Below are 27,715 nucleotides of genomic sequence, written 5' to 3'. Positions count from 1 at the left end.
AGGCTATTCAAGGTTGTTGTTGTTGTTATTTGATTTTTAGGAGCATCAGCAACTAAGGCCATATTGCTCCAGGGATATGCGGTGGTCATTCCCTGACCTTTCCACATCCTCCGTATTTGGTGGTCATGGGCTCAAACCCTGGTCTAATCAAGAAGCATGTGTTATGCACTGCTGCTCCTGCCCACCTGGTTAAGGAGGTGCCAATGTTTCCTATTAACTAATCTGGCTGCCACTGCCAAATCAGCATTTTACTATCAAGCAGCCTGCTTTCTACTGATTGTTTCAAAGTTCTGTAGAAAGTTTCTGGATCAATTGGAGAATAATTTCTGTAATCTCTCCCATGAAGTGAAACTCTTTGAAATCGTAGATAGTCAGCAGCTTTGGTAGCATTTCAGTAATATTATCTGGAACTGTTTCTCTTTCATGAAAAAGTTGTACAATTTATTTTTATTTGCCCTGTACAGATCTATATTGCGCTCCTGCAAGTCCAAGCTAAAGTCTATTTATGGAAAAAATGTGCATGACACACATCTGCGAAACAACAGATGATAATTTGTAGGGGTAAAAGAAAATCACTCTCTCCTAATTGTCGAACAGGGCACTTAACAGCAGAAGGTTGACCAGAGCCCATTGTCCACACCATCCCTTGATCTGCATGCTGTTGACCAGAGCCCATCGTCCACATCGGAAATACCATCCCTTGATCTGCTCGCTGTTGACCAGCACGACTTCTCTGTATGTAGGGCAGGTGGTCGGATAGGTTTCACAAGTACCACTAAGTTGTAGAACAGTAATACCTTTAGTTATTTTAATTTGTGCAGCAGCACTAATTGTCTAAATTACCTGAAGGCAGAAGTGTCAACAGTGCATACCCAGTTAAGTCTCTCCTAATCAGTTTGTTATATGAAATGTTTTTTTAGCTCAACGGAAACTACTTTAAATGTAATTACCAAGGGGAATTCAAACAAATTCTCTATAAAGGAGTTCATTAAACAGAGGTCCGACGGTAATTTAAAATTCTAAAAATGGTTGTAGAGTTTTATATAGCAAATATCTTAAAAATAGACATTGAAAAATGCAAATTTAGTTAAATAACTTTTTTTTTTTTTTTTTTTTATGAAAACCCCAACACGAGAGGTATTAGAACCTATAGTACTCAGTAACATACTTGGGTTGGAGGTTGAGAAGACAAAGAAGATATTTGTTGACATTAGACTTGAACTTCTGTCTACTGTATTTTTCAGGAAATACGTACAAAGGAAGGTTGCTCCAGAAAACAGCCGTTGAATGAATAAATGATAAAGATTAAAAGTTGGTTCTATGAGTTTTATCTGAGTTGTGATGGTAAGTTGTGATCTGAGGTGCCTAAAGGACCATTCACTTCAACCGTGTACTTAGAAGGGTTGTTTGTGAGAAAAAGATCAAGCACGTTGGCTGTACGGTTAGGATTGTCCAGTATTCTGGTAGGTAAATGAACAATCTGTGCGAGATCATTAGTAATTGCAAAAGCCTCAGCATCTCAACCAGCTGGGTCGGTGTGACTAGAAAACAGAAGCCAGCTGGAGTTGTGAACATTAAAATCACCAAGGAAAATTACCTCACTGTTTGGAGAGTTGGACTGGAGAAAGTCAAGTTGCAAAGAGAGGAAGTCAAAGAGCTCTAAGTGATTAGTGGAGTTGGGAGAACAGTAGAGACAACAGATGAATTTGACAGAATGAGGTAGAGAGATTTTAAGCCAGAGAAGATCGAAAAGAGGAGATTCCAAATTACCAAGTCTCTGACAGGGAATATCAGAACGGACATATGCACAAGTACCATCTTTAAGGCAAAAAGAATCATACAGCGAATAATTTGGGCAACTGAGATGAGCAGTAGTTGAATCAACTGATAACAGATTCTGTCAGAAAAAGTACATGGGGTTTGGTAGACTGCAAGTGGAAATGGACATCGTTGAGATTAGAACTGAGACCACGTATATTTGTGAAATGAACTAGGAAGTGTTTGGGAAGTTTAGATCTTTTCGCAGATAAGCTTACTCAGCGTGACAATTCATGGTGTATTCAATAGTAAGAAAAACTGGGGGGGGGGGTTATGCTGTATGAAGTAATGAAATTTTTGGATATGGCTTACACATGGTAAGAATATAGCCAGATCCTTGACATAATGTGGCCTCGACAATGTCCCCACATACAAACTACTTGGACTCCTTCCAGCCACTATCTGGCAGAGCAGAGTAGCAAGGTTATATACTAGCTGATCTGGAAGCTTCCTAGAGAGTTACCAATAGGTTTGGTCCGGTGTACTAACTAGTGGCCGGCCTGTGAACACCATTTTAGAGCGGTACCCTTAAAATGTAAGGAAGATTGTATCTTGCCATGATGTCCATCATAACCTCAAAAGTCATCAGTCATACTGCATGATGGAAGAGATGGGAAGGGTTGACCAGAACTTAGCTCTGGAGACTAAATATGGGTTCCACCACTTCAAGCCTCCAATAAGCAAAGTGGTGATATTGCACAGGTTGACAAGAGTCATCTACCACCTAGTAATAAACTTGAAGGTTATTTCAAAAAAAATTACTAAATATTACAAATTTCAAAATGTACTGCATCCAAATGTCACTTGTCACTATTAATAGAAGTGCCAGTATGCCATACCATTATGTACGGTCCCAAAAAAGTACTGAGCACAAGTCTTTAAATGATGACATCTAATCGTTATACAGATGCATGATTCTCATATGCATACAATTGCTACCCTATTCCTCTGGTAGTGCCTCGTGGAAATAAATTTTAATGTGTATCCTCTTCATACTGTGTGCCCAATATACAAACATATAAGTTAGTTTACTCTGTAGTTGCATCAAAGTGTATACTCTTAAAGATTTGTTAATGATAAAACTGCACCGAAAGTTGGCACTGTTGGTCTGATTTCAGAAAATAACACTCTCCTATTGACTTGTAAACTAAATAAAATGTTCCTTTATAGATTTTAATTGAGCTTCATGATTTTCATGTACTTTAAACCATTTTTATTATCCATTTTTAATGTTATTCTTTTAAGTATACATTTTAATAATAAACAAAAAAAAATCTGTTTTATATAATTAGGATACTATTTGATAATGAATATCTTTAATCTTGGGTCAATTTGTATGAACATAATGAATACTATGTGTGTATATAAAATTTAATTTCTACTTACGGTAATTCAAAATAACTTTCGGGTTTCCTTTCTCTTTTATAGCAAAACTTTCTTTTTCATACTGTGTAAAATCATTCTGAAAGCTCTCTCTTACTCTTGGATTTCTTGCAGTTACTACCATGGGTGATTTAATTGAATTATATGTTCTTTGAAATGGATGATTACTGAAGGTTTGAAATCCTTTGGGGAGCATATGAGATGAAGACTGCAATGGATAAGATCTTTAATTATTTATTATGAAACATATGACATTTTACTGACTAATATTCACATGAATATTTACAAGGGCTGTTCAATAAAGAATGATCATAATTTTTTTTTTTTTTCACAACATGCCTTTATTAATTATCCGTATTTTGATAGTCCTTTTCAAAGTTGTGTCCCATTTGATGAAAAGCACTTACTCCAACGTTTCTAACATTCTTTAAAAACATGGTGGAAGACATTTTTTTATATGCATTTGAGAATCATCTCCAATGTCTTTACAACTTTGACAACTGGAAATATTTCCTCAGCACTTCTTTAACTTTAGAAAGAAAACAAAATTGCAGGGTGCAAGGTCAGGATTATAGGGTGGATGAGGAGCCCATTTGACATTAATGGTGGCAAAGTACTCAATGACAGTATGAGCAAAAAAAAAAAAAAAAGACCATAACTTTTCCTGCAGGAACCACAACTTTTGCTTTTTTTTTTTTTTTTTTGTTGGCAATGAAAAAGACTTCCAAACAGAGCTTTGTTGCTTACTCTGAGTCAAAAAGATGAAGCCATGTCTCATCCTAAACCACCTGCCATTATCACCTTGTGCAGAGCCACACCATCTTCAGTACCCATCCGTTGCAGCTCCTGAAAAACCCGTATGAACTTGCTGTTGTTCAGGTGCGAGTCTTGGAACCCAGCATGCACAAACTGTGTGTGCTTCCTACAGATATTCTCAACATATCTGCCACCATAAGCCTCTTTTAATATTTCATATAGCTGATGTTTTCTTGAGATGGAAACAAAATTTGAAAGCAGCATAGTGTTTTTCGTGTGTCTCGTCCATTGTTACATAGGTGAAAATGGACAGGCATAAACTTGACCAACCACCAAGGTCATAACTGTCCACACAAGTCAACTGCACAGTTGCTGTGTGATGCAGCTTGGCAAACCAAGCTGCATATTATTAAAGTTTATTTTTATTTATTTATTCTTTTTTTTAGTTGATTCAAGAAATCCGATCAGATACAATGGAACGCTTAAAAGCATTTACAAAAGACCAGAAATGTTTTGATCAATGGCATGCATGAAAAATCAAGTGTGGTTGCAGAAGGAGATCCATTAAAGAATATTAACAATGTAAACATTCAATTACTGAATAAAATTAATTTTTTGAAACTTTCACTGCAACTTTTTGATCAAACCTTACACACACACAGCCATCTGACATTCTAATGTATAAACAATATTATTTCCTAAATTTAAGTGTAGAAGTGTTGTTTCAGCTGCCTTTTTGAGTATCTAATGAGATCTTTATATGTCATCTTTTTCACTTAAACCTGAGTATTTAAACACTTACACAAAGTAAATATCCCATTTTCTCCATGCATGCAGAGAGAGAGAGAGAGAGAGAGAGAGAGAGAGAGAGAGAGAACAAAACTAGTCCAGTGAAAGGTTATGTAACCCTCAATATGCACTATTTACTTCATAGTACATATTCTCATTCTTCTTTCTTGAAACAGTGATCACTGTTGTTGGTTATTTTAGTATAGAAATTTAATAAATTATTTATTTATTAAACTATTCCTTTTATTTTGAAGTATTATTGATGAGCCAAATGAATACACATTCATTTAGGAATTTCCATTTAAATTTAATATTTAAATAGTCTTTTATTCTGTTTTCTTTTGTTTATTACAAGAACTCTCAGCATTGTGTCAGGTTACATTCTACCATGATTATGGTTATAAATAAATCTGAAAGTGAATTCTGTCATTGTACACATTTCCAATTATGCAATGCTAAGATTAAGTCTCATATTTCATCCTTATCCAGTTCCATATATGCAAACAAAAGTCGGAAGCAAAAGTATAATGAGAGGAGGAGTAATTTACAGGCCAGGTGATTGTGAAGATTATGATAACAGCCTCTACATACAAATGAAATGGGCAAGTAAGCATCAATATCTTATTTATGGATGCCTCTAATTGATTGGATCAAGTGGGAAGGAAACTTGACATGGGGCACAAAACTCTTAAATCAATTAGATGATTTAACATGTCAGGGAAAGCACTAGAGAAAAGAATATTCTAGACCTAATCATCACCCATGAACCAGATGACATAATAGGCTGACAGTACAGGAAGTGATCACCGAGTTCTGTGGTGAACGATGAAATGAGAGGAAGCAGTAGTTAAAGGCAAGGGAATGGGTTATAATTTAAGGAAAGGAAATTATGACAGCTTAAGGTGCTACATGGCCTCTATTAAATGGATAGACATCTCAAAGAGCAAATACAATTGAATTATGGTACACCTTTAAAACCTAAATCACAGAAGCTTTTAATGCATATATATACCATTAAAAAAAAAAAAAAAAAAACATATGAGGAAGATTCCAAGTTGGATGAATAATGAAGTTGTCAGATTACTTAAGCAGAAAAAGACAGCATGGAAAAGTTACAGAGCAATAAAAACTACTGAAGACTATATAACAGCTACAAACTGATCCGTAATAGTGCCACAAAAAAGGTTAGGCAGCCAAAGGCAGATTATGAGAAATCATGGCAAAGAGTGGTAATAAGAAATTCTTCAGATATATAAACGAAAAGATGACGACAAACTAGATAAGACCCTTATGTAACGAACATGGGATAGTACTGGATACTTTACAATGTCTTCTCGTAAAAATCTGAAAAAACAATGAGTCTAAAAAACGAAAAGTGCCAGTGCGGAAAAATTTCTAAGGAACGCTTGACTGTACTATTGTGTACAAATATGCTGGGAGACTTTGAACAACCTCTTGTTATAGGAAAACCACAAAATCCTCGTTGTTTCAAGGGCATAAAGTTGAATCTTTTGAATGTTGACTGGAAGTCTAATAAAAAAGCGTGGATGACACGAGATATCATGAGCGAATGGTTAAGTCACTTTAACCAAAACATGATTCGTCAAAACAGAAAAATTATTCTTTTCATAGATAATGCTGCATCTCACCCGCACATTGAATTGTATCATTCAAATCGTTTTTCTGCCACCAATCACATCTGCAGGGTGTCAGCCCTTGGATCTAGGGATAATAAAAAATTTTAAACTTCACTACAGAAAACGTGTTTTAAGACATCTCACTGCAAACATGAACGATGTAACATGTGCGAGTGACCTTGCAAAGAAACTCAGCATCCTAGATGCAATTCAATGGATTTCCTCTTCAGTAAACGCAATTAGAAAACAAACTGTCGTGAACTGTTTTGTAAAGTCTGGCTTCTCAAACGCAAAAATTGAAGTTGTGAACAGCAATGTGGAGCACCAAGAACTTCAACATCTATTGATAATGTACGACACTTCAGCTACAAGTGACCCTGGCTACAAAGATATAGACTCGAACCTCACTACAGAAGATGGTGCTATAGATATCAACGACATTATCATCCATATTTTTCAAGAAGTTCCTCATGAGGATGAAGAAATGGAAGGAGGTCATTCTGTCGAAGAACATATTAACGACGAACCACCGATGAAAATAGAAGCTCTCATACAAATCAATCGTTTAAAAATGTTTTTCGCCGCTGAAGAAGATACTGAAGGACTTTCAATGGTTTCTTCACTCCAAACAAATGTTGAAAACAAAATTATCAGCCGGAAGAAGGTGCAGAAGAAAATAAGTGATCACTGTATGTATTTTTCTTAAGACAAAGTCATAATATGCATAGCACAATTGTATGTATATTAATTACAAAAATATTGTTCAAAATCTGTATATATTTTAATTTAATTTTACATTAAACGTTTAACGATTTTTCTTTCTTTCTTTTTTTTTTCTCCCTCAGACTTCTTGTTAGCGGACACTTCTCTCTAATGGACAGATTTTCATTCCCCCATGGCTGTCCGTTAAAGGGAAGTTTCACTGTATACCCATACTTTTACTTTTTCTGTTCGCCTTAGTTAGCACAAGCTTCTACTTTACTTGGTAAGCGCTTAGACTGCATATATATTTTAAACACATAGGCCTAAAAATGGATATATCTCCTTCTCTAATTAAAATTTTGGCTATCCGTCGGGCTAACAGTCATCTCGCTAGCTTACTGCTAAATTGGAATGTATCAACAAATATGCCTTTTATATTTATGGCCCTCTATCTCATTAATTTTTAACTATCATTCGGACAAGTTATGCTGGACGATGACTACAGAAACGGATAGCTCGTTAATTATGGTTGATACATTGAAAGGGTTAGCCCTTGAAAAAGTCCCTTTCAATGTATCTGATCGCCTATAATTAACTTTTTAATTGTATATTTGTATTGCTTATTTTATGTTATTTTTGGCATATATGTATTTTTTCCAGACTACATTTAGCACCCGTATAGGTTTTTGGTTTTTCTTGAGTAGCTATTTTACTAGCCATGTTATACATTACAACTTAACTATTCATGTTATACATTACAACTTAACTCAAATAATATACAGACGGATATAATGTTTAATCATTTTTGATGGCATTAATCAGATCTGTGACAAAATAATATTACAGATTAGAAATAATAAAATAATATTACAGATTAGAAATAATAAAATAATATTACAGATTAGAAATAATATTATAAAATAGATATAAATTAACAATCCTATTTTCTTTTTACATACTTGGATATATATATATATATAGGCTATTTGAGCATTACTCAAAGAGGGAAAGTTAGATCAGCACCAGGTTTTCAGCTTATTTTTGTTGGGGAGCTTTTAGGCCCAATTCTGATTCATAGGCTCCCCACCTTCTCACAGAGAAACATTGCTGTATATTTTGAATAATAAAATTTCAGTAGCTGCAGTCCCTTTCAAATTTCAGGAATTATTTAGAATATTCTTCTGGACCTGCGTACCAAATTCCATGTCATCAGTTAACCTATATCTCATATGTACCAGTTAACCTGCCGACCGGGCTAGCCAGGTGGGTAAAGTGCCTGCTTGGCAACCCAAAGGTCTGATCCAAGCCCGAGGCGGGTTTGAATCCCGCCTCGGGCTTGGATCAGAGTAAAATGAAAAAACTTTGGGAGGTGCATTATGGCCACAGAAGCCGATGCGCTAACAAAAAAAAAAAAAAAAAACACAGTTAACCTAACCCTCCCACACCCCTCCAAAAAAAAAAAGTTCTCTATAAATCCTATCTTGCAGCAGTAACCCATCACATGTGATGTTTTGTTAAATACTTTTTGGGTACAGCATAGAAGGTTTTAATCTCTGAGATACATCATTTGATAATCAAATGCGTCTGAAATATATCATAATGCACACATTACCTGTTTAATTTAATGTTAGCATATAAAAACTGATATTTGTATTTAGCCATCTGTAATTTCCAACATTAAAGCACAGAAAGATAAACCCACAATTTTATATAGTTGGAGAAGGATGTTATCTGGTGGTTTTTCATGAAATGTAGTTTACACTATAATGACCACTCTTATATCACATATTTAGCTAATAACTTTCAGCATTTCGGGAACCTTGCTGAAACCCATCCTCAGACCATACATAGGCTGTTTTCTGAAGCATACTTTAAAAATGTTTGAGGCCACCTGTGTAAACAGAAAATAATAATACTTTGACATATTTAAAAAGGTAATAGAGGAAGACCTGAAGAAACAAAGAAAATTCCAAAAACTGGAAAAACAGCCTAATCTCAACCCTCCTCCTCCTCCACCACCACCACTGCTAGAACCTGTCAGCACAACAATCCACAGAGGATCTGAGGACAGGATTTTGGTCCATCCACCTTGAGGTTACAATTCATCAAAAAATCACTGGATACAGGGAAATCCTACTTGACATGCTACTATTGGACAATTGATTAGGAATCTCATATAAACAAGCTGTTGACAGCACCTCTTGCCAGAATGCCCAGTCTGAATTGAGATATTTGGCAAGCAGGAGGCTGGCAACAGGTAAGAAATTTTAGTTACTACTTTTTATTCTTTAACCTTATGTATAATGTAATTATACATAAGGTTAAAGAATAAATAGATTGAATAAATAGATAAAAATTAATATGTACAGTATTAAACATAATGTATGAATTGTATATAGTAATTATCCACTAGAAGTTTTGTATACGTAATTTTAATATTAACATAATAGTAATTTGGTTTATTCTTTTTTCTTTCTCTTTAAAAAAACAGCCTATATATGTATGGTTTGAGGATTCATTCCAGCAAGATTCCTGAAAAGTTACCTTAATGTGTAGGGAATTAGTTATTAGCTAAATATGATATAAGAGTGGTCATTATAGAAAACTAGATTACAATTTTATGTTAAACTCAATCAGAAAATTGTTTCAACTGGACAACAATTTTTGGTTTTCTGTTGTAATTTATTAATGAAAATATATGCCACACATTAGCCTATGTACATATTTTAAATATGTACAAGTGTATTCACAATACAAAATTTTCTACTTTAGCTTTTTTTTTTGTTTTTTTACGTACATTTTAATGTATCCATAATGGGGCAGCTTAATTGGCACAGTACATTACCATTTTCCACTTGTTTGAAGTGGTCTGGCTTCAGTTTCTGTTTGACTACTGGAGGAATTTCTAAAGTCCTCTTCATTCTTTCCATCAGACCTGGTTCTTTTGCATATGCTATGACTGTGTTTCATGGTAAATTTTTAAGTCCACTGTGCTCATCAGCAATGTCAAAGTGATTTGCAATTAAAGCTTCAGAATTTTCACCAGTGAATGAGAATATGTAGCTTTTAATTTTGTTATTTTAAATGGAATATTTCCTCTGCCTTTGGGAAAAAGTTTTAAGCAGTACATGTGCTGATTTCCAACAAGGTTATTTTCATCGAAAAAGTCAGTTATGCCTTTCTGGAGCTTGATATAACTGCATTGTCACGGTAATGAAATTTGACCACAGCCCAAGAGGATAAACCCAGAATTAAAGGGAAAGTGAAAAACAAACCAACAAACAGAAAAAAAAAAAAGTAACAGAATTTATATGGTAATCATGTTTTTTTTTAATTATTACTTTTTTTCTTATTTTTTGCAGAAAAATAAGTGATTAGAATCACCTAAATAAATTTGCTATGAACTAAATAAGTGATTTAGTTCATAGCAAATCACTGGAGTAGGTGAAATGGCATAGTTTTTGTTACATATCATATTGTGAATGCCTTCACAATGAGCTTCCCTGATATTGCACTACCTTGAATAAGCCAGCACCTCCATAGCCAGGTGGGCAGGAGCAGCAGTGTGTAGCACACGCTTCTTGATTAGAGCCCGTGACCACCAAATACGGAGGATGCGGAAAAGTCAGAGAATGACCACCGCATATCCCTGGATCAATATGGCCTTAGTTGCTAATGCTCCTAAAAATCAAATAACAACAACAACCTTGAATAGCCTGTAGAGAAGATTAATGTTACTTATTCTCAGCAGATACCACCAGTCAGACAGTTTCGAAGCTTGGTCTCTCATTGGTGGGCCGGTAGGTACCCTGGTGGTAAAATGAGTGACAACGCTTCCTTCCTCCTGTAGGTAACTATCCAGCAGACTTTTGAATTTCCCCAAACTGTCAGCCTCTACCACCCATGTAGGTAACTTATTCCAGTAATTTAGCATTAGCATTAGTAGAGGCATATGATGCAAGAAAGCAAGCTTATTCAGCATCAGCCAAAAAAAAAAAAAAAAACCCTCTCCCATTTCACCCCTCCGTTCGTTCGAAATACCTGTCCAGTTGAGCTTTAAATTTGTTTAGGCTATCAACTTCAACAACAAGTGATGGAAGTCGGTTCCACCAACCAACCACCCGCTGGCCAAAGGCAAATTTCCGCACATCTATCCGACATCCGTCCTTCCTCAATTTAAATTTATGCCCTCTGAGGTGATTATTCTGAGAAAGATGAAGAATCCCATTGGCACTGAGCATGCTCAAACCATTCAAAGCCTTATACACCTCTATCAGATCACCTCGCCGGTGCCTAGTCTCCAGACTCTGTAATTTGCAAAACTTAAGCCTTTCTTCGTAAGAGCAACCCTTTGTTCCATTTACTAATCTTGTTGCCCTTCTCTGTACCCGTTCCAGCAGCTCTACATCCTTCTTGAAATGAGGCCTCCAGACCTGTATACAGTACGCAAGATGTGGCCTAACCATTGCCTTATACAAGGGAATGATCACCTCCTTATCCTAGAAAAATTCCTGTATATCATTGACAGAAAAATTGCTAGAAAATTTCCTGTATATCATTGACAAGACACCATGAGCTACTCTTGGAGCTCGTCTGCACTACTCAGAGAACTTCATATCTGCCTGCACAATCACCCCCAGGTCCTTTTCATTCTCCACCACTGTCAGTGTAGTACCGCAGAGTTGATACATTGCTCTGGGGTTACTGTTACCCATATGTAGTACTTTACATTTGTCAATGTTAAACTTCATTTGCCACCTCTCAGCCCATCTGTTCAACCTTTCCAGATCCTGTTGCAGCAGCATAGCGTCAGTAGTGTCCTTAACGACCCTGCCAACCTTTGTATCATCTGCAAACTTAGACATGAAACTTGATATCCCATCATCAATATCATTCATAAACACCGAAAACAACAATGGACCCAACACTGAACCTTGAGGAACTCCACTAATAACATTAGTCCACGTTGAGCAGTGTCCATTGATTACCACTCTCTGTCTTCTGCCACTCAACCATCCCCTTATCCATAGCAGCAATTTGCCTCCAATGCCACACTGCTCCAATTTGTGCAGCAGTCTTCCATGTGCAACAGTATCAAAAGCCTTTCTAAGATCCAAATATATAATATCAAAGTTATTCCCTGCAATTTATAACTCGCTGGCTAAAATAAAACTTCCTGCAATTCCGTCTAAACATCTCTCCCCATAACTTGAATTTATGGCTCCTAGTTCTAGAATCATTTATAACCATGAAGGCACCTCCGTAGCCAGGTGGGCAGGAGCAGCAGTGCATAGCACACACTTCTTGATTAGACAGGGGTTCGAGCCCGTGACCACCAAATACGGAGGATGCAGAAAGGTCAGGAAATGACTACCGCATATCCCCGGAGCAATATGGCCTTAGTTGCTAATGCTCCTAAAAACTAAACAACAAACACGACCATGAAAATTTCATCCTCATTCATTTTACTTTTGCCTCTCAGAGCCTTAAGCACCTTAATCAAGTCTCCCCTAAGGTTCTAGTTCCGAAGCTCTGCAACCCACATATTTGAAGTCTTTCCTCATATCGACACCCTTTTGTCAATCTCACCATGCAAGTTACCAGTCTTTGGATCCTTTCAAGAAGCTCTGTCTTTTTCTAGTTGTGGTTCCATATTTGAACTCAGTATTCCAGTCTAATAATAGCCTTGTATAATGGGATTATGACATTCTTATCTCTACTAGCAAATGTTCGATAAATCATTGACAGGACACCCTGGGTCTTCCTTGCAACCTGTCTACGATGCTCGGAGAACTTCATGTCTGACCATATCGTAACTCCCAAGTCCCTTTCTTCCACTACTGACTTTAGTTCAACTCCACCAAGTGTATAAATTATTTTGGGATTACTGTTTCCCAAGTGTTAAGACCTTGCACTTTGCTGGATTAAAGCAAAGCTGCCACTTTTCTGACCATCCCTGAAGCCTTCTAGGTCACTCTGAAGAACCTCTGCTTGGAGGTGATCATTAACTACTCTACCAATCTTTACATCATCTGCAAATTTAGACATCACACTCTCTATCCTGTCATCAATATCATTTAAGAAAATCAAAAATAACAGTGGTCCCAATGCTGATCCCTGTGGAACCCCACTTCTTACATTAACCCAATCTGAGGAATAACCCTTTATCACAACCCTCTGCCTCCTTTCCTGAAGCCATCATGCTATCCATTTAAGGATTTTTCCCTTTGTGTAAAACAGCACTGGTTAATAGAATGGATAGCAATTGATGATCTATGCCAATTCTGTAGCAATTGGCATCTTTCAATGAAAATGAACAAAAATACAGGAAACTTACAAGATTCAATTTTAGCTCTTCTCTTGTGGCATCTCTCAAAACTCCTAGGTACATATCAACTGCACTTGTATATTCTTCAAGCATGTGTTCCAATAGTACAATTCTCAAATCTTTAAGATAAATAACATTCTTGATGGCACCATTTCTCAAGCTCAGTGGCAAAGGTCGCTGCTTCCACATAGCTAACTGTTCCTATCAAAGGACATTAAAATTATAAAAAAAATCATATAATAATAACAACAGTCATTTAGTAATAAATAATCAGTGTTAAGTTAATGTTCATAAAATTCTGAAAAGTAATAGTTCCTCTGATAATTAAATATAGTGATATGTATATTTTATTATTACATAATACTTTTCTTATTATTATTACTTATGTTTATCATACTTGATACTTAAGTTTTTTATTATTATTTCAAAGGGTAAAAATGTAGAAAGACAATAAAATTTTATTATCAAGAAGCAATTTCTAAATTCATAAAGCATATAGAAGTGCAGCACTTTTCAAAGCACATCTTATAATATTAACATGCAAGGCAAAATTTTGGAGTACCTATCTGTAGAGTTCAGCATAGTTGATATTTGTTTTGGAAAGTCTTAAATGAAAATTTAACCATGCCAATTATACAAAAAACTCTGAAGTTCCAAGAAGTTTATTAGGAATTGAATAAACACAAAATTTAAAAAGAGGGCAGCATAAACATAAGTGCCCAATTTTCTCAGTAGGTAACACAATTTTTTGTAATTTTTTGGCAACTGGTTCAAAAAAACAAATGTGTACATTGCATTTTTTTTTTTTTTTAATTTACTTTTTCCAAAAAAAATTTAAACAGTTGCTTGAATGCTAAAATTAAAACAGTATATATACATAGAGCATTTCTTAACATGTGGACCATACTTTCAGGATCAATTTACAATCTGAAAATAATAAGGAACTAGGGGGCTTTGCCTCCTGCTCACTGCGCTTGCTTCTTTTGATAAAATAAAATAAAATACATACAGAAGCTTTAGACTCTGTGTATCTCTTCCTCAGCTATGAATACATAAATATATTACTATATCTATATAATATCGGTGTAGATACACCATAGACAACTCTTAAAGAAAAACTAAGATAGTAGTGTAAAAGGCATCATTTCATCTGTATCTCATATTGTGCCCATCCTTCTCAACGAGTTACCATGTATTGCACTACCTCGAATAAGTAACTCTTCACTAATAGAGAAGACTACTGTCACTTATTCTAAGTAGGCACCACCACCCAGATGGCACTGTTTCAAAGCTAGTTGGCTTTTCATCGGTGGGTGCCTTTCACACCATGATCGTAGTTTTTCTTTAAGAGTTGTCTATGGTGTATCTACATCAATATTATATAGATATAGAATCTTAGACTCTTAAAATATGCCTTGTTGCATTTCGTTTATTTAAATAAACACATTACATATGGAAATCAAGAATGGTACCATGTGGTCATGTTAGATAAACATAGCATGTGACCGTGCTTAAAAAGAAGCTTGTTTTACCACAGTAAAACGAGCTTCTGTTACGTATTTTTGTATTTGTTACATATTACCACATAACCCGCATCTCTCTTCTCCCATTGGCTGAATAAATATCATTAGGAGGAAAATTATTTTATTGTATAGAAAGAAAGTGTTCACACAGACATGTGTCCAATTATGAATGGTCAGGGTTTAATGGTAAAAAAATAAATAACAAGAAAACATGTTTCTAGCATGAATAAACATTTTATTAAGCATGTGCCTGTTTATTCTTATTTATTATTTTATTATAAATTTATTATTATCGAAAACTCCACAGCCATTTTTTAAAATTCAAATAGCCATAGGCTCTGAAACTGTTCAGAATCAGACATGTTTATATAAACTTTTTTTTTTCACTGTTTTCAGGTCCAGAATCAATTCTGAAAGTATGACCTGCATGTTATGAAACAACCTTGTATATATGCATATATAGTTTTTAATGTGTTGGCAAAATTTTATGAATTTTAGTTACAATGCTACTGCCAAGAATCTAGCATAATATAAATTTTAGATTACAAAATATAAGAGCAATAAAGCTCAATCTTTCCAACATAAATAATATTGTTAAGCGTAAGAGAACATCTCATACCTTTTTTGTAGAAAAATTCTTCAACCCAACACACATCCAATTGATCTGGTTAATACATTATGTAAAAGGCCCAAGTTAAAAATGCGATATAAACCATTTAAAATATTGTTAATTTAACCCAATTTTCTAAAAACTAATCTTGTATTCAGTTCCCATTATCCACTCACCACCAAGAAGGAAGAGCAAAGTGAAGCTGATGCACACCAAACCACACAAAACTAAACCAACCAGCAATAAACAGACTGGAAACCAAAGACAATTGTCACATTCTACATTAAAATCCTTTTGACTAAAGTTCTTCATAAGTGCACAGATTATTTTGGCTGCAATCCATGCTCACAAGAAGTAAAGTAACACAATTAACAAAATCCACTCTCTTATAAAATCGAATTCAATTAAAATAAGCAACATGCAATGAGATTTTTGTTAACCAATGTAAATAGTGTTATTCACACATGCACGTAAAGGTCCACGAGTCCAAAATGATGAATGGTCTACATATGTTTATCGAATTGGAATTTAATTTCATGAAAAACATGGGTCTCCTAGATGGCGTGAAAGGAAAGTTCAGATGCACCTGACCTTTTTGCCCTCACAGATGCCTGGTGTTGTTGAATTCGCATAGAAAGATAATTCCGGTTAGAACCGATGTAAAAAGAGTTACATTCACCACATGCAATGTTATAGACTATATTGGTTTGTTCCACGTTAGAGATTGAGGTAGTCTTCCTCATCTTCAATATTGTCTGGAGTTTATTTATAGGCTGTGCCACTATTTTAAATTCAGTGTTTTTAAAAATATTAATAAACTGCTTATACCACTGCTGTACATAAGGAATCTTAATAAAATATTTATGTGTAGTATTCTTACTAAGTGAAACTGATTCAGATTTTTGTTTCGTCCGTTATTGAATGCTCCCAATTATACTTAATGAATATCTCCTGTTCAAAAATCTTGTAGCAAGTTCCCTGAGTTCGTCATTAAGAGATTCCTGTGTAGAACTATATTTGTATACATTGTAGAATTGGCTGAAAATGATACTCTTTTTATAAATAAAAGGGTGGTAACTTGAATAATGCAAAAATTTCCCTGTTTGTTGATTTATGGTATATTTTAAAATATATGGTATCATCAACTCTTGTTAACGGAAAGTTAACAAAATTTATAGATCTCTCCCGGTTTTTCTTCTTTCTAAAGTGAATTTTAAGTCTTGTATGTATTTTTGTTTAAAGAATCCATAAGATTATTAACAATATTGCCTGTGAAATAACAAGGATATAGTCTATTTTATCAATATTGTATTTTAATATGATGAAGGTCTGTGAATCCAACATAAGGAAATGCTCAAGATATTATTCAAAGTGATGCAAGAACCGGGCTAATGTAATAATCTCCTTACGTAAAATATGATATCAATAAAATAAAATAAAATAAAATGGAATTAACAAGTGGATCGTGAGCGAATTGTTAAGTATCAAAATGAAAGTGTGAGGGGGTGAAGTAAGTGATAAGTCAAATTCGATAATTTATAAATTTTAGATTACAAAATATAAGAGCAATAAAGCTATCTTTCCTACATAAATAATATTGTTAAATACAAGAGAACATCTCACACCTTTTTGAAGGAAAATTTTCCAACCCAATGTTCACATCCAATTGATCTGGTTAATACATTATGTAAAATTGTTAGGATGACATTATATGGTAGAATTATTAATAAGAAAAAATATTTTAATCAACTACAAAACCTCCGAAATAAGGTAAAAAAGATATCTTCATTTTAATGATTGGAAGTCAGTTATTGAAATTAGAAAAAAGCATTAGAAAATGAAATAAACACTAGACATATAAACAAAATACATTGTTTACTTATGGCAAATAATAGATATGTTAAACGAATGTGAGTAACACACGGTTCTATAGCAGAAATAATATGCCACATAGTGAAAATAGGGAGGTAGGTCGTATTAGAAACTCTCAACATTTTGTGATGCAATTAGCCACACCACGTAATAACATCATATTTAATAATATAGATATGCAGGAAATATTTCGGACGTTAGTGTTGTAAATTTATCCTCGTATAATCTATCCACAGTTCAAATAAATCTCCTTAACAAAGGTCCTGATTATAATCTGCCACCTATACGTCTTCCGAAAAAACAAACAGTAATTGAATTTGAATACGGTTTAAGAAATGCTAAAAATAAAGGATTAATACAGCAGATTAATAATGTTATCAATAATTCAAAGGACCCTAATATAACGAAATTATCAAAAGAAGAAGGAATTGAATTACAAAAATTAAGAAAAAAATTATGGTATTGTAATACAAAGAGCTGATAAAGGGGACACTGTGGTTGTCTTACACAAGGTGGACTATATTGAGAAATGGAATAATATTATATCAGATAACTCTACCTATAAATTGGAAAATAGAAGTACATTTGATAACTTGATAAAACAAAACAATACCAATTTAATTGAATATAGGAAAAAAGACTATTACAATGGCAACACTAAAGAATTTAAAAGCAAGAACCAATAATGTACCTACCTTGTTTGGACAAATTTAAGTTGTACAAAATAGGATATCCCACCTCTTACAAAAATTTGGTCTTTGCATCTCTGGCATCTTATTTATATGAAATCATAAAACCTTTATGTTTTATATTAAAATTCAGCATAAAAAATTCGGATTCACTTTTTAATAAATTAAAAGACAAAAAGTTAGATAATGATGATAAATTGTTTTCCCTAGATGTGGTCTCACTATATACAAAAGTAGATTTTGAATATTCGCTTGATACATTATGGGATTTGATTAACAGTAATTCCATAAAGTTGAATAAAACCAAGTTACCAAAAACTGAAATATTTCATTTAATCAGATTTCTTATTCAGGCCAATTATATTGATTTTCAATCTAACATTTATAGACAAATTTTTGGCCTTCCTATGGGACTGAGCCTGAGTGGTCTAGTCGCAGAAATTTACCTTAATAATATTGAACAATTATATTTAAATCTGTACATTCCCAGTTTAACATTTTATGGTAGGTATCTAGACAACATCCTTGTTATTTCACAGGAAAATATTGTTAATAATCTTATGGATTCTTTAAACAAATACATACAACATTTAAATTCACTTTAGAAGAAGAAAAACTAGGAGAGATCTATAAATTTTCTTAACTTTACGTTAAGAAGAGTTAATGATACCATATATTTTAAAATATACCGTAAACCAACAAACAGGGAAATGAAATTTTTGCATTATTCAAGTTACCGCCCTTTTATTTATAAAAGGAGTACCATTTTCAACCAATTCTACAATGCATACAAATATACGTCTACGCAGGAATCTCTTAATGATGAACTCAGGGAACTTGCTACAAGATTTTTGACAGGAGATATTCATTAAGTATAATTGGGAGCATTCAACAACAGGCGAAACAAAAATCTGAATCAGTTTCACTTAGTAAGAACACTACACATAAATATTTTATTAAGGTTCCTTATGTACAGCAGTGGTATAAGCAGTTTATTAATATTTTTAAAAACACGGAATTTAAAATAGTGGCACAGCCTATAAATAAACTCCAGACAATGCTGAAGATGATTTAAACTACCTCAATCTCTAAAGTCGAACAAACCAATATAGTCTATAACATTGCATGTGGTGAATGTAACTCTTTTTACATCAGTTCTACCCAGAATTATCTGTCTATGCGAATTCAACAACACCAGCTATCTGTGAGGGCAAAAAGGACAGGTGCATCTGAACTTTCCTTTCACGCCATCCAGGAGAACCATGTTTTTCTTTTTAAAGAGGAGAGTGTAATTAATATACAAAATATTCATTTTGTATATAAAACATCAAATATTATTATTATCAGCCATATGGTGCAAGGAAGCCTAAGGCTTATGCTGCACCAGCCAAAAAAAAAAAAAAATCTGAATTACCCTGAGAGAGAAAGAGAGAAAAAAACAAGAGTCAGAAGTAGAAAGGAATCACCAAGAAAGAGAAGAATGATGATATCCAGCTCAGGATCCTGGGTGTGCCAAGCCCATACTCACCTGATGTGAGCCCCTGGGGTTATTCATACATAAAACTCTTAATAACCAAAACACTAACATTAGAAATTAAATTAAATTCGATAAATGTACATAGACCATTCATCATTTCAGACTCTTGGACCTTTACGTGCACGTGTGAATAACTATTTACATTGGTTAACAAAAATAATCTCATCACATGTTTCTTATTTTAATTGAATTTGATTTTATAAGAGAGTGGATTTTGTTAATTGTGTTACTTTACTTCTTGTGAGCATGGATCGCAGCCAAAATAATCTGGTCACTTATAAAGAACTTTAGTCAAAAGGATTTTAATGTAGAATGTGAAAATTGTCTTTGGTTTCCAGTCTGTTTATTGCTGGTTGGTTTAGTGTTGGGTGGATTGGTGTGCATCAGCTGCGCTTTGCTCTTCCTTCTTGGCGGTGAGTGGATAATGGGAACTGAATACAAGATTAGTTTTTAGAAAATTGGGTTAAATTAACAATATTTTAAATGATTTATATCGCATTTTTAACTTGGGCCTTTTACATAATGTATTAGCCTGATCAATTGGATGTGAGCGTTGGGTTGAAGAATTTTCCTGCAAAAAGGTAGGAGATGTTCTCTTATATTTAGCATAATATAAAGTACGTTCAAAAAATTCAGTGAATGTTTGTATAATTCTTGATTGGTAGCTAAAAGATTAAGAGTGTAGCTTACAATGATATCTTTTGAACATGCATACTCCAAGTCTTAACTTGTTATGTACTTAGTGCAGCAGACAGCTGCTTTGAATGAATGCTTGTTTGTTCATTTGCTGCATATACTGAAAATGGCAAAATCTGAACATGTGAACATTAAATTTTTTTTGTAAACTTGAAACACCAGTCACAGAGAAAAAACTGTAGTTCTTAAAATTGTCTGAAAACTTCTTATCAGTATGCTATATTAACAGTCACACCTCATGGAAGAACAATATTTTTTTTTCTGCTGTAAATATTGTGAAAAACAAATGTTTTTGTCCAACAAAAAAAAAACATTCTGATAATGGCATCTGCCCGATTTTCTGATTTGGCACCATATAACTTTTGGTTATTCCCAAAATTAAAGCAGGACATAAAAAGAAAATGAGCTGAGTCGATTAAAGAAATCCAATCAAACATATGTTGGGCTGACCAAAAGCATATCAAAACCAGTATATGGTTCTGATACTGAAGAAACTTTTTTTTATTTATTGTTTTTTTTTATACTACAGAATATTAACAATGTAAATATTTATCATTAAATACAATAATTTTTTGCAACATCCACAGAACATTTTGATCAAATCTTATATGTCATTAAAAATACTTCACCATTCAAAAAAATACAATTTCACCACATCTTTTAAATTTAAAAGTTGCAAAATAATGATTTAAATGCTAAAGAGAGTAGGAGGGGGAATGAACAGATACTATAACAAATTGGAGACAATACAAAATGCACTTGAAGTGGTGAACAGGACTTGGGTGATTAGTGTCATACAGAACAATAAACATTAGATTTAAGCATTTTCTTCAAATTTATTTATATTTTACAATTTTTAATCCAAAAAATTTAATTATTTAACTTCTTTTTTTTTTTTTTTCATTTAATTAAAATTTTAAAGATCAGAGAAATGTAATCAGAATTCACATCCCCTGATTACATTTCTTCATTTGTACTAAAAATCTGTGCTCCAGAGTTAACTCCTGTCTTTTTACCTTTTCACTAAAGCTAAACTAATGTGGATTTATGGTTTTATGGATTTATGCATGCCCTTTTGGGGGGGGGGGGGTAGAATCTCTGTTCACCTAAATAAAGGTGATTATATCCAAAAATAGGATAGAGTTAAAAAAAATGCATAAAAATTATTATTAATAAAAAAAACATGTTATTGACATTATTAATTATTAATGCCCAAAAGTCATAGTTATTAATAAATAATAATGGATTAAATATAACATGTGATATACTTTCTAATATTATTATTAAACAATTCTCTTTTTTGTTTCTAATCAATGGTTTATGTATATATAATAATGTATTTTGGTTTTGACAGTTAAGCATTAATACTTAAAATAAAAGAAACTTGGCTGTTCAACTGGAATGAGCTGGTAATGTATCATCCACTCAGTGAAGAAACTTTACTTATACTGAAGAAACTTTCCCAATTTTACATTTCTCCATTTGTCCTAAAGGGCAATGCAACTGTAATCTTCATAATTTCATATCGTCACATAAAAGTGTGTATTATTATAATAAATATTATAAAAAAAGTTGTTATTCAATATTTTATTGATTTCGTTGAGTGTGAACCTTTTAAATCACGGGGTCCAGCAATACTTCTTGTGCCTATTGGTTACACTCTTATTTCACTAATGTGTTTTTGTTTTGCTGATAAATTTGTCATATTCCACTATTTCCAAAAAAGGGTGACAATTCCTCCCTTCCAATTATCATCCTATTACACTTATTTCAACTATTTTCAAAGTAATCAAGAATCTTGAAACCTTCCATCTGATTAACTAATGTGGATTCTCAGAGTTGATCTACTGATGATATCTTATGTAACTCTTTTTTTGGAAAAATACTTGATACACTACATTCCACTTTCCAAATCAACAAGCTCAACTCTGCATAAACAGCTACAGCTTCTTTAATATTAACTACCAGTTCCTTATAACATTATTTCCAGCTAATTCTCCAGTGGAGAGAAGAACACTTGTTGATTTAAATCCTTCTAAAATTGATTCCTGTCTTATTCCTAAAAAAAAAAAATAAATAAATAAATAAACAAACAGTCCGCTGCTGTCATGCTCATCTTCAAAAACACCCAGTTTTCTTAAAAGGATCAAAAATCTACGAAGATGACTTCAAGATTACTTTTCTTCTAAATAGCCAAAGCTTCTGACTCTGCACAAATCCAAAATTCACTGCATCATGGAATACTGTTTCCTCATTTGTGGTAATTCCACTCCCCCAAACCTCTTAAAACACTATTCTATCCAAAAGAAGGCATCCTGATTAATTAAAGTGTTACTTCGTCCTTCATGATACCTTCATTTTCTGCTATATGACTTTCTATGGACACTCTTCTTCTGAATTAGTATCTGCAATTCTATGTCTTTCTCAAAGACCAGTCCAAATGTGTTTTCACTAGTCATCATCTATAAACAGTTCTCCAAACTGACTGAATTAAGCTTTCCTCTTCCTCATTTATTTCTTTTATTTCTGTTCTTTGAAACAATCTTCCTTCTTATATTTGTTTAAAATTACAATCTACAGAAATGAAAGCCCAATGGTGAACAACAAGCATCCGTCTTCTCAGCCCCTTGACCTATGCATAGTACTATACATCCAATAACTGTTTGGGTAATATCGGGAGGGGGAAATACAAGAAATGACAATAGTGTGTCTTATCATCTTGATGTTTTAACAGCAACTAGGGATATGTAGAATTAAGCTACTGCTAAACACAATCCAGAAGCAGTGTTAGGTGGGTCGGAAAACTGTTAGCTTGGGGGATACAAGGACTAATAGATTAATAGTAGCTACTGGCAGAGGTGAAAGTGATTCTTGCACTGCTTCTATTGGAATGAGCAGCAGCCTGGAAAACAAAATGCAGGATATTTCAGAGACTGCTGAGAGTCATTACGGTACAAATAAACACATGGGTTGTGTTAGGATACCTAAGAATAGGAACAGGTGCATGCGTACACCAATCCTAGGAGTTTGGTAAATAAATTTGATGAATTTGAGGTATTGCTCAAAACATCAAAGGCAGATATTGTTGGGATATCAGAAACGTGGTGTCACACAGATACAAGGAATGCAGAACTAGAATTTCGGGAGTACAATGTGTACTCCCGAAATTCCAAGGAAGTGAAGCCAGTTGACATCACTCGTCAGTGCAATGTCGAGTCAGTTTAGTGTGACATAAGCATTCGGAGATCAAAATTGAGAGTAGGAGTGTGCTATATGCCTAATGACTCTGATGAGTATAATAAGAAACTGTACAGGGAAATAGAGTGGGCCAGTAAATCAGAGAGTCTTATAATGGGGGATTTTAATTTCCCAGATATTGACTGGAATTTGTGGGTTGGTCACTCACACACTAGCAAGACTTTTGTGGATTTATTGGATGATTGTTTTCTACATCAGCATGTTCAGGAGGCAACTAGAGGGAGTGATACTCTTGATCTGATTATCAGTAGTGATTTTTCATGCATTAAGAATCTGCAGATAAAGGAACCACTAGGTGGCAGTGATCACAGTGTGCTGAAGTGGGATTTACTCAAAGAGGTAACTACCATCAGGGGTAAAGGGAAGGCTTTTTACTTTCGTAAAGGTGACTACGATGGTCTGAGACAGTATTTAAATTCTATACAGTGGGACCAACTGATGATGTTACCAACAGCAAATTCAAAATGGGAAGTATTCAAGGAACTTATCTTGGAAGATACTAGGCTTTACATACCAACAAAGAAATATTGTTCAAGGTTTAGGCCTAAATGGATGTCAAATGAACTAATGAGACATATGGCAGAGAAGAAAAATGCATGGGATACATATAAATTAATGGGTGACATTAATTCTAAATTAATGTCACCCATTAATGATAGATATAAGCTGGCCTGTAAACAAGTCACAAAGGAGATTAGGCAGGCAAAGGCAGATTATGAGAAATCCTTCGCAAAGGATGCAAAGAAAAACAGAAAAGAGTTCTATACTATGTAAACTCTAGAAGGGAAGGGAAGAATCAGAATGGTCCACTGGATATTGATGGTTCAACAGTTGAGGATCCTGCTCGGGTGGCTAACAAACTAAACATGTATTTTGCACCTACATTCACACAGGAAGGGGAATGCCAGAGGTGAAGTAAACTCTGGCAGTGAGCTAGATGATTTTGTAATAACAAAGAGGAAAGTGGAAGAGAAATTGTTGAGGATAAACATAAAAAAAGGAAAGTCTTGCCTGACCAATTTTATTGGATACTATGATGCAGTCCCAAAAGAACTGGATGTAGGGAATAACTTTGATATTATATATTTGAATCTTAGCTTTTGATACTGTTGCACATGGAAGACTGCTACACAAATTGGAGCAGTGTGGCATTGGAGGCAAATTGCTGCTATGGATAAAGGGATGGTTGAGGGGGAGAAGACAGAGTGGTGATCAATGGACACTGCTCATCGTGGACTAATGTTATTAGTGGAGTTCCTCAGGGTTCAGTGTTGGGTCCATTGTTTTCTGTATTTATAAATGATATTGATGATGGTATATCAAGCTTAATGTCCAAGTTTGCAGACAATACAAAGGTTGGCAGGGTTGTTAAGGACACTACTGAAGCTATGCTGCTGCAACAGAATCTGGAAAGGTTGAGCAGATGGGCTGAGAGGTGACAAATGAAGTTTAACATTGACAAATGTAAAGTACTACATATGGGAAAACAGTAACCCCAGAGCAACGTATCAACTTTGTGGTACTACACTGACAGTGGTCGAGAATGAAAAGGACCTGGGGGGTAATTGTGCAGGCAGATATGAAGTTCTCTGAGCAGTGCAGACGAGCTGCAAGAGTAGCTCATGGTGTCTTGTCAATGATATACAGGTTTGATTTGATTTGATTTGGTTTGGTTTTTTATGGCGCATTGGCAGCTAAGGCCATAATGCGCCAAGTCAAATTTTAAAATGCTGTTAAACATTTTGGTAGCCAAGGCTACCACGTCTAACAATTATTGTGTTAAAAAGGTATAAAAGTAAAAGCATAAAACTTATATCTTTGTATAAAAATTAATAAATTGTAAAAAATTAAAAACGTCAGACATTGTTTCTGTCACCTATAATCTGACTGAGTGTAAATGGCTCAGTCAAATTATTAAAAACGGTAAAATACAAGCGACGGGCTTCTATAAAAACAGGACATTCTATTAAAATATGACGGACGGTTAAAATAACATTACACATCTCGCACATAGGTGGGTCATCCGCCCTCAGCAAATAGGAATGGGTTAGATGACTATGACTTATGCGGAGCCGAGCAAGAACAACTTCCTCTCTTCGGACCCTGCGTAGACTGGACTGCCAATGATATACAGGAATTTTTCTAGCAGGGATAAGGAGGTGATTATTCCCTTGTATAAGGCAATGGTCAGGCCACACCTTGAGTACTGTATACAGGTCTGGAGTCATCATTTCAAGAAAGATGTAGAGCTGCTGGAACGAGTACAGAGAAGGTTTTTTTTTTTTTTTTTTTTTATTTGGTAGTTGTTGGCGCATCGGCTTCTGTGGCCATATTGCACCTCCCAAGGGTTTTTGCAGTACTTTGATCCAAGCCCGAGGCGGGAATCGAACCCGCGACCTTTGGGTTGCCGGGCAGGTACTTTACCCACTCGGCTAGCCCGGTCGGCTACAGAGAAGGGCAACAAGATTAGTGAATGGAACAAAGGGTTGCTCTTACGAAGAAAGGTTTAAGTTTTGCAAATTACAGTGTCTGGAGACTAGGCACCAGCGAGGTGATCTGATAGAGGTGTATAAAGCCTTGAATGGTTTGAGCATGCTCAATGCTGATGGGATTTTTCCTCTTGCTCAGAATAATTCACCTGAGAGGGCATAAATTCGAATTAAGGAAAGACAGATGTAGGATGGATGTGCAGAAATTTGCCTTTAGCCAGCAGGTAGTTGGTTGGTGGAACAGACTTCCATCCCTTGTTGTGGAAGTTGATAGCCTAAATAAATTTAAGGCTCAGCTGGACAGGTATTTTGAACGAACGGAGGGGTGAAATGGGAGTGTTTTTTTTTTTTTTTTTTTTTTTGGCTGTTGCTGCATAAGCTTGATTTCTTGCATCATATGCCTCTACTAATGCTAATTAGCTGGACTTATTTGGATAAGTGTAGCTAATATAATTCATCTCATAAATCATAATCTCTAACATTACAATGTCACAAATTCAAATTATTATTTTAATGGCAGCAGAGTCAATCCATATTACATGTTTTCATCTGTTTTTTTTTTTTTGGTAGTCGTTGGCGCATCGGCTTCTGTGGCCATAATGCACCTCCCAAGGTTTTTGCAGTACTTTGATCCAAGCCCGAGGCAGGATTTGAACCCGCGACCTTTGGGTTGCCAGGCAGACACTTTACCCACAGGGCTAGCTCGGTCGGCGTTTTCATCTGTAGAAGAGTCTGTGTGTTCACAGACCAATTTGCATGCTGTATGGGCTGAAAAATTGGAATAGTTCATGGGAGAAAACCCTACTTTTACCTGTCAATAACCAGCTATATCCTTAAATGAAGAGGACTTTTTCAATTGCTCTAAAGAAATTTCTAAAATTGTTCTCATTTCTTTCCCAATTTCCTTTAATTAATGAGGGAATATTAGTTGCTTGCAGTTATCCTTACATGAGCACTGCTTTTATTTATTGAGATTCCACAGAAAATCTTTTGTTCTCATGAATAAAAAAACTAGAAGTGAAGGATGAATATAATGGCATATTCTACCAGAAGCTACAGTTACAAAAGAAAAAGAGTGTGTCATTGATCTGGATGTAGTATGGCCTTTTTTTTAATCTGGTTGTCACACAATTTATTACTTAACCATGCCAGATCATTATAGGAATCTGACATGATTAAGTAACAATATGAGAATGCTTTTATAGCTGCCCAGTGCTTTAATATCCCAAATGCATAACCCTTTCATGACTGAGCCTCCCAAATATGAGTGGGTTCTGTGGAGAATTCCTTCTTGAAATTTTGTAAAAATTTCTTATTTTGACTTGAGTGTCCAGGATTAGATTAAAATTATCAAAAAAAAAAAAAAAAAAAAAAATCAAACAAGAATTTAAATTGTAATATATGGTTAAAATTTAAACTTTTCTTTACTTTTCTTCTAAACAATTTATGTGTCATTTAATGCAATTTCATCAACTTCAGGATCTGAGTGCCAGAAAATTTCTTCAATTCCATTGTCCAATTATGGCTTTTACAAAAAGCCAAAATTGGACACTGGTCAGAGATGAGATGCCCTATTGAGATTCCACATTTTGTGCTGCTATCTATTAAAACTGTAAAGAGTAACACAT

General features: G+C 34.5%; 1 protein-coding gene across 1 annotated transcript in view; it reads right to left on the bottom strand.

Annotated features, from left to right (window-relative positions):
- LOC150078052 (uncharacterized) overlaps positions 1-27,715 on the bottom strand; it is a 164,544-nt gene that overhangs the window by 21,628 nt on the left and 115,201 nt on the right. The window contains exons 10-11 of the mRNA XM_090384736.1: positions 13,423-13,614; positions 3,205-3,409 (exon numbers count right to left, since the gene is read on the bottom strand). Of these exons, the coding sequence (XP_090240862.1) occupies positions 3,205-3,409; positions 13,423-13,614 (397 nt within the window). The remainder of the gene's footprint in view (positions 1-3,204; positions 3,410-13,422; positions 13,615-27,715) is intronic.

Source organism: Mastigoproctus giganteus, chromosome 11 (assembly GCF_048544385.1).
Source record: "Mastigoproctus giganteus isolate SK-2022 chromosome 11, ASM4854438v1, whole genome shotgun sequence".
Classification (NCBI taxonomy): domain Eukaryota; kingdom Metazoa; phylum Arthropoda; class Arachnida; order Uropygi; family Thelyphonidae; genus Mastigoproctus; species Mastigoproctus giganteus.
The sequence above is the reverse complement of the archived record's forward strand: the minus strand, read 5'-3'. Positions and strand labels throughout refer to the sequence as shown.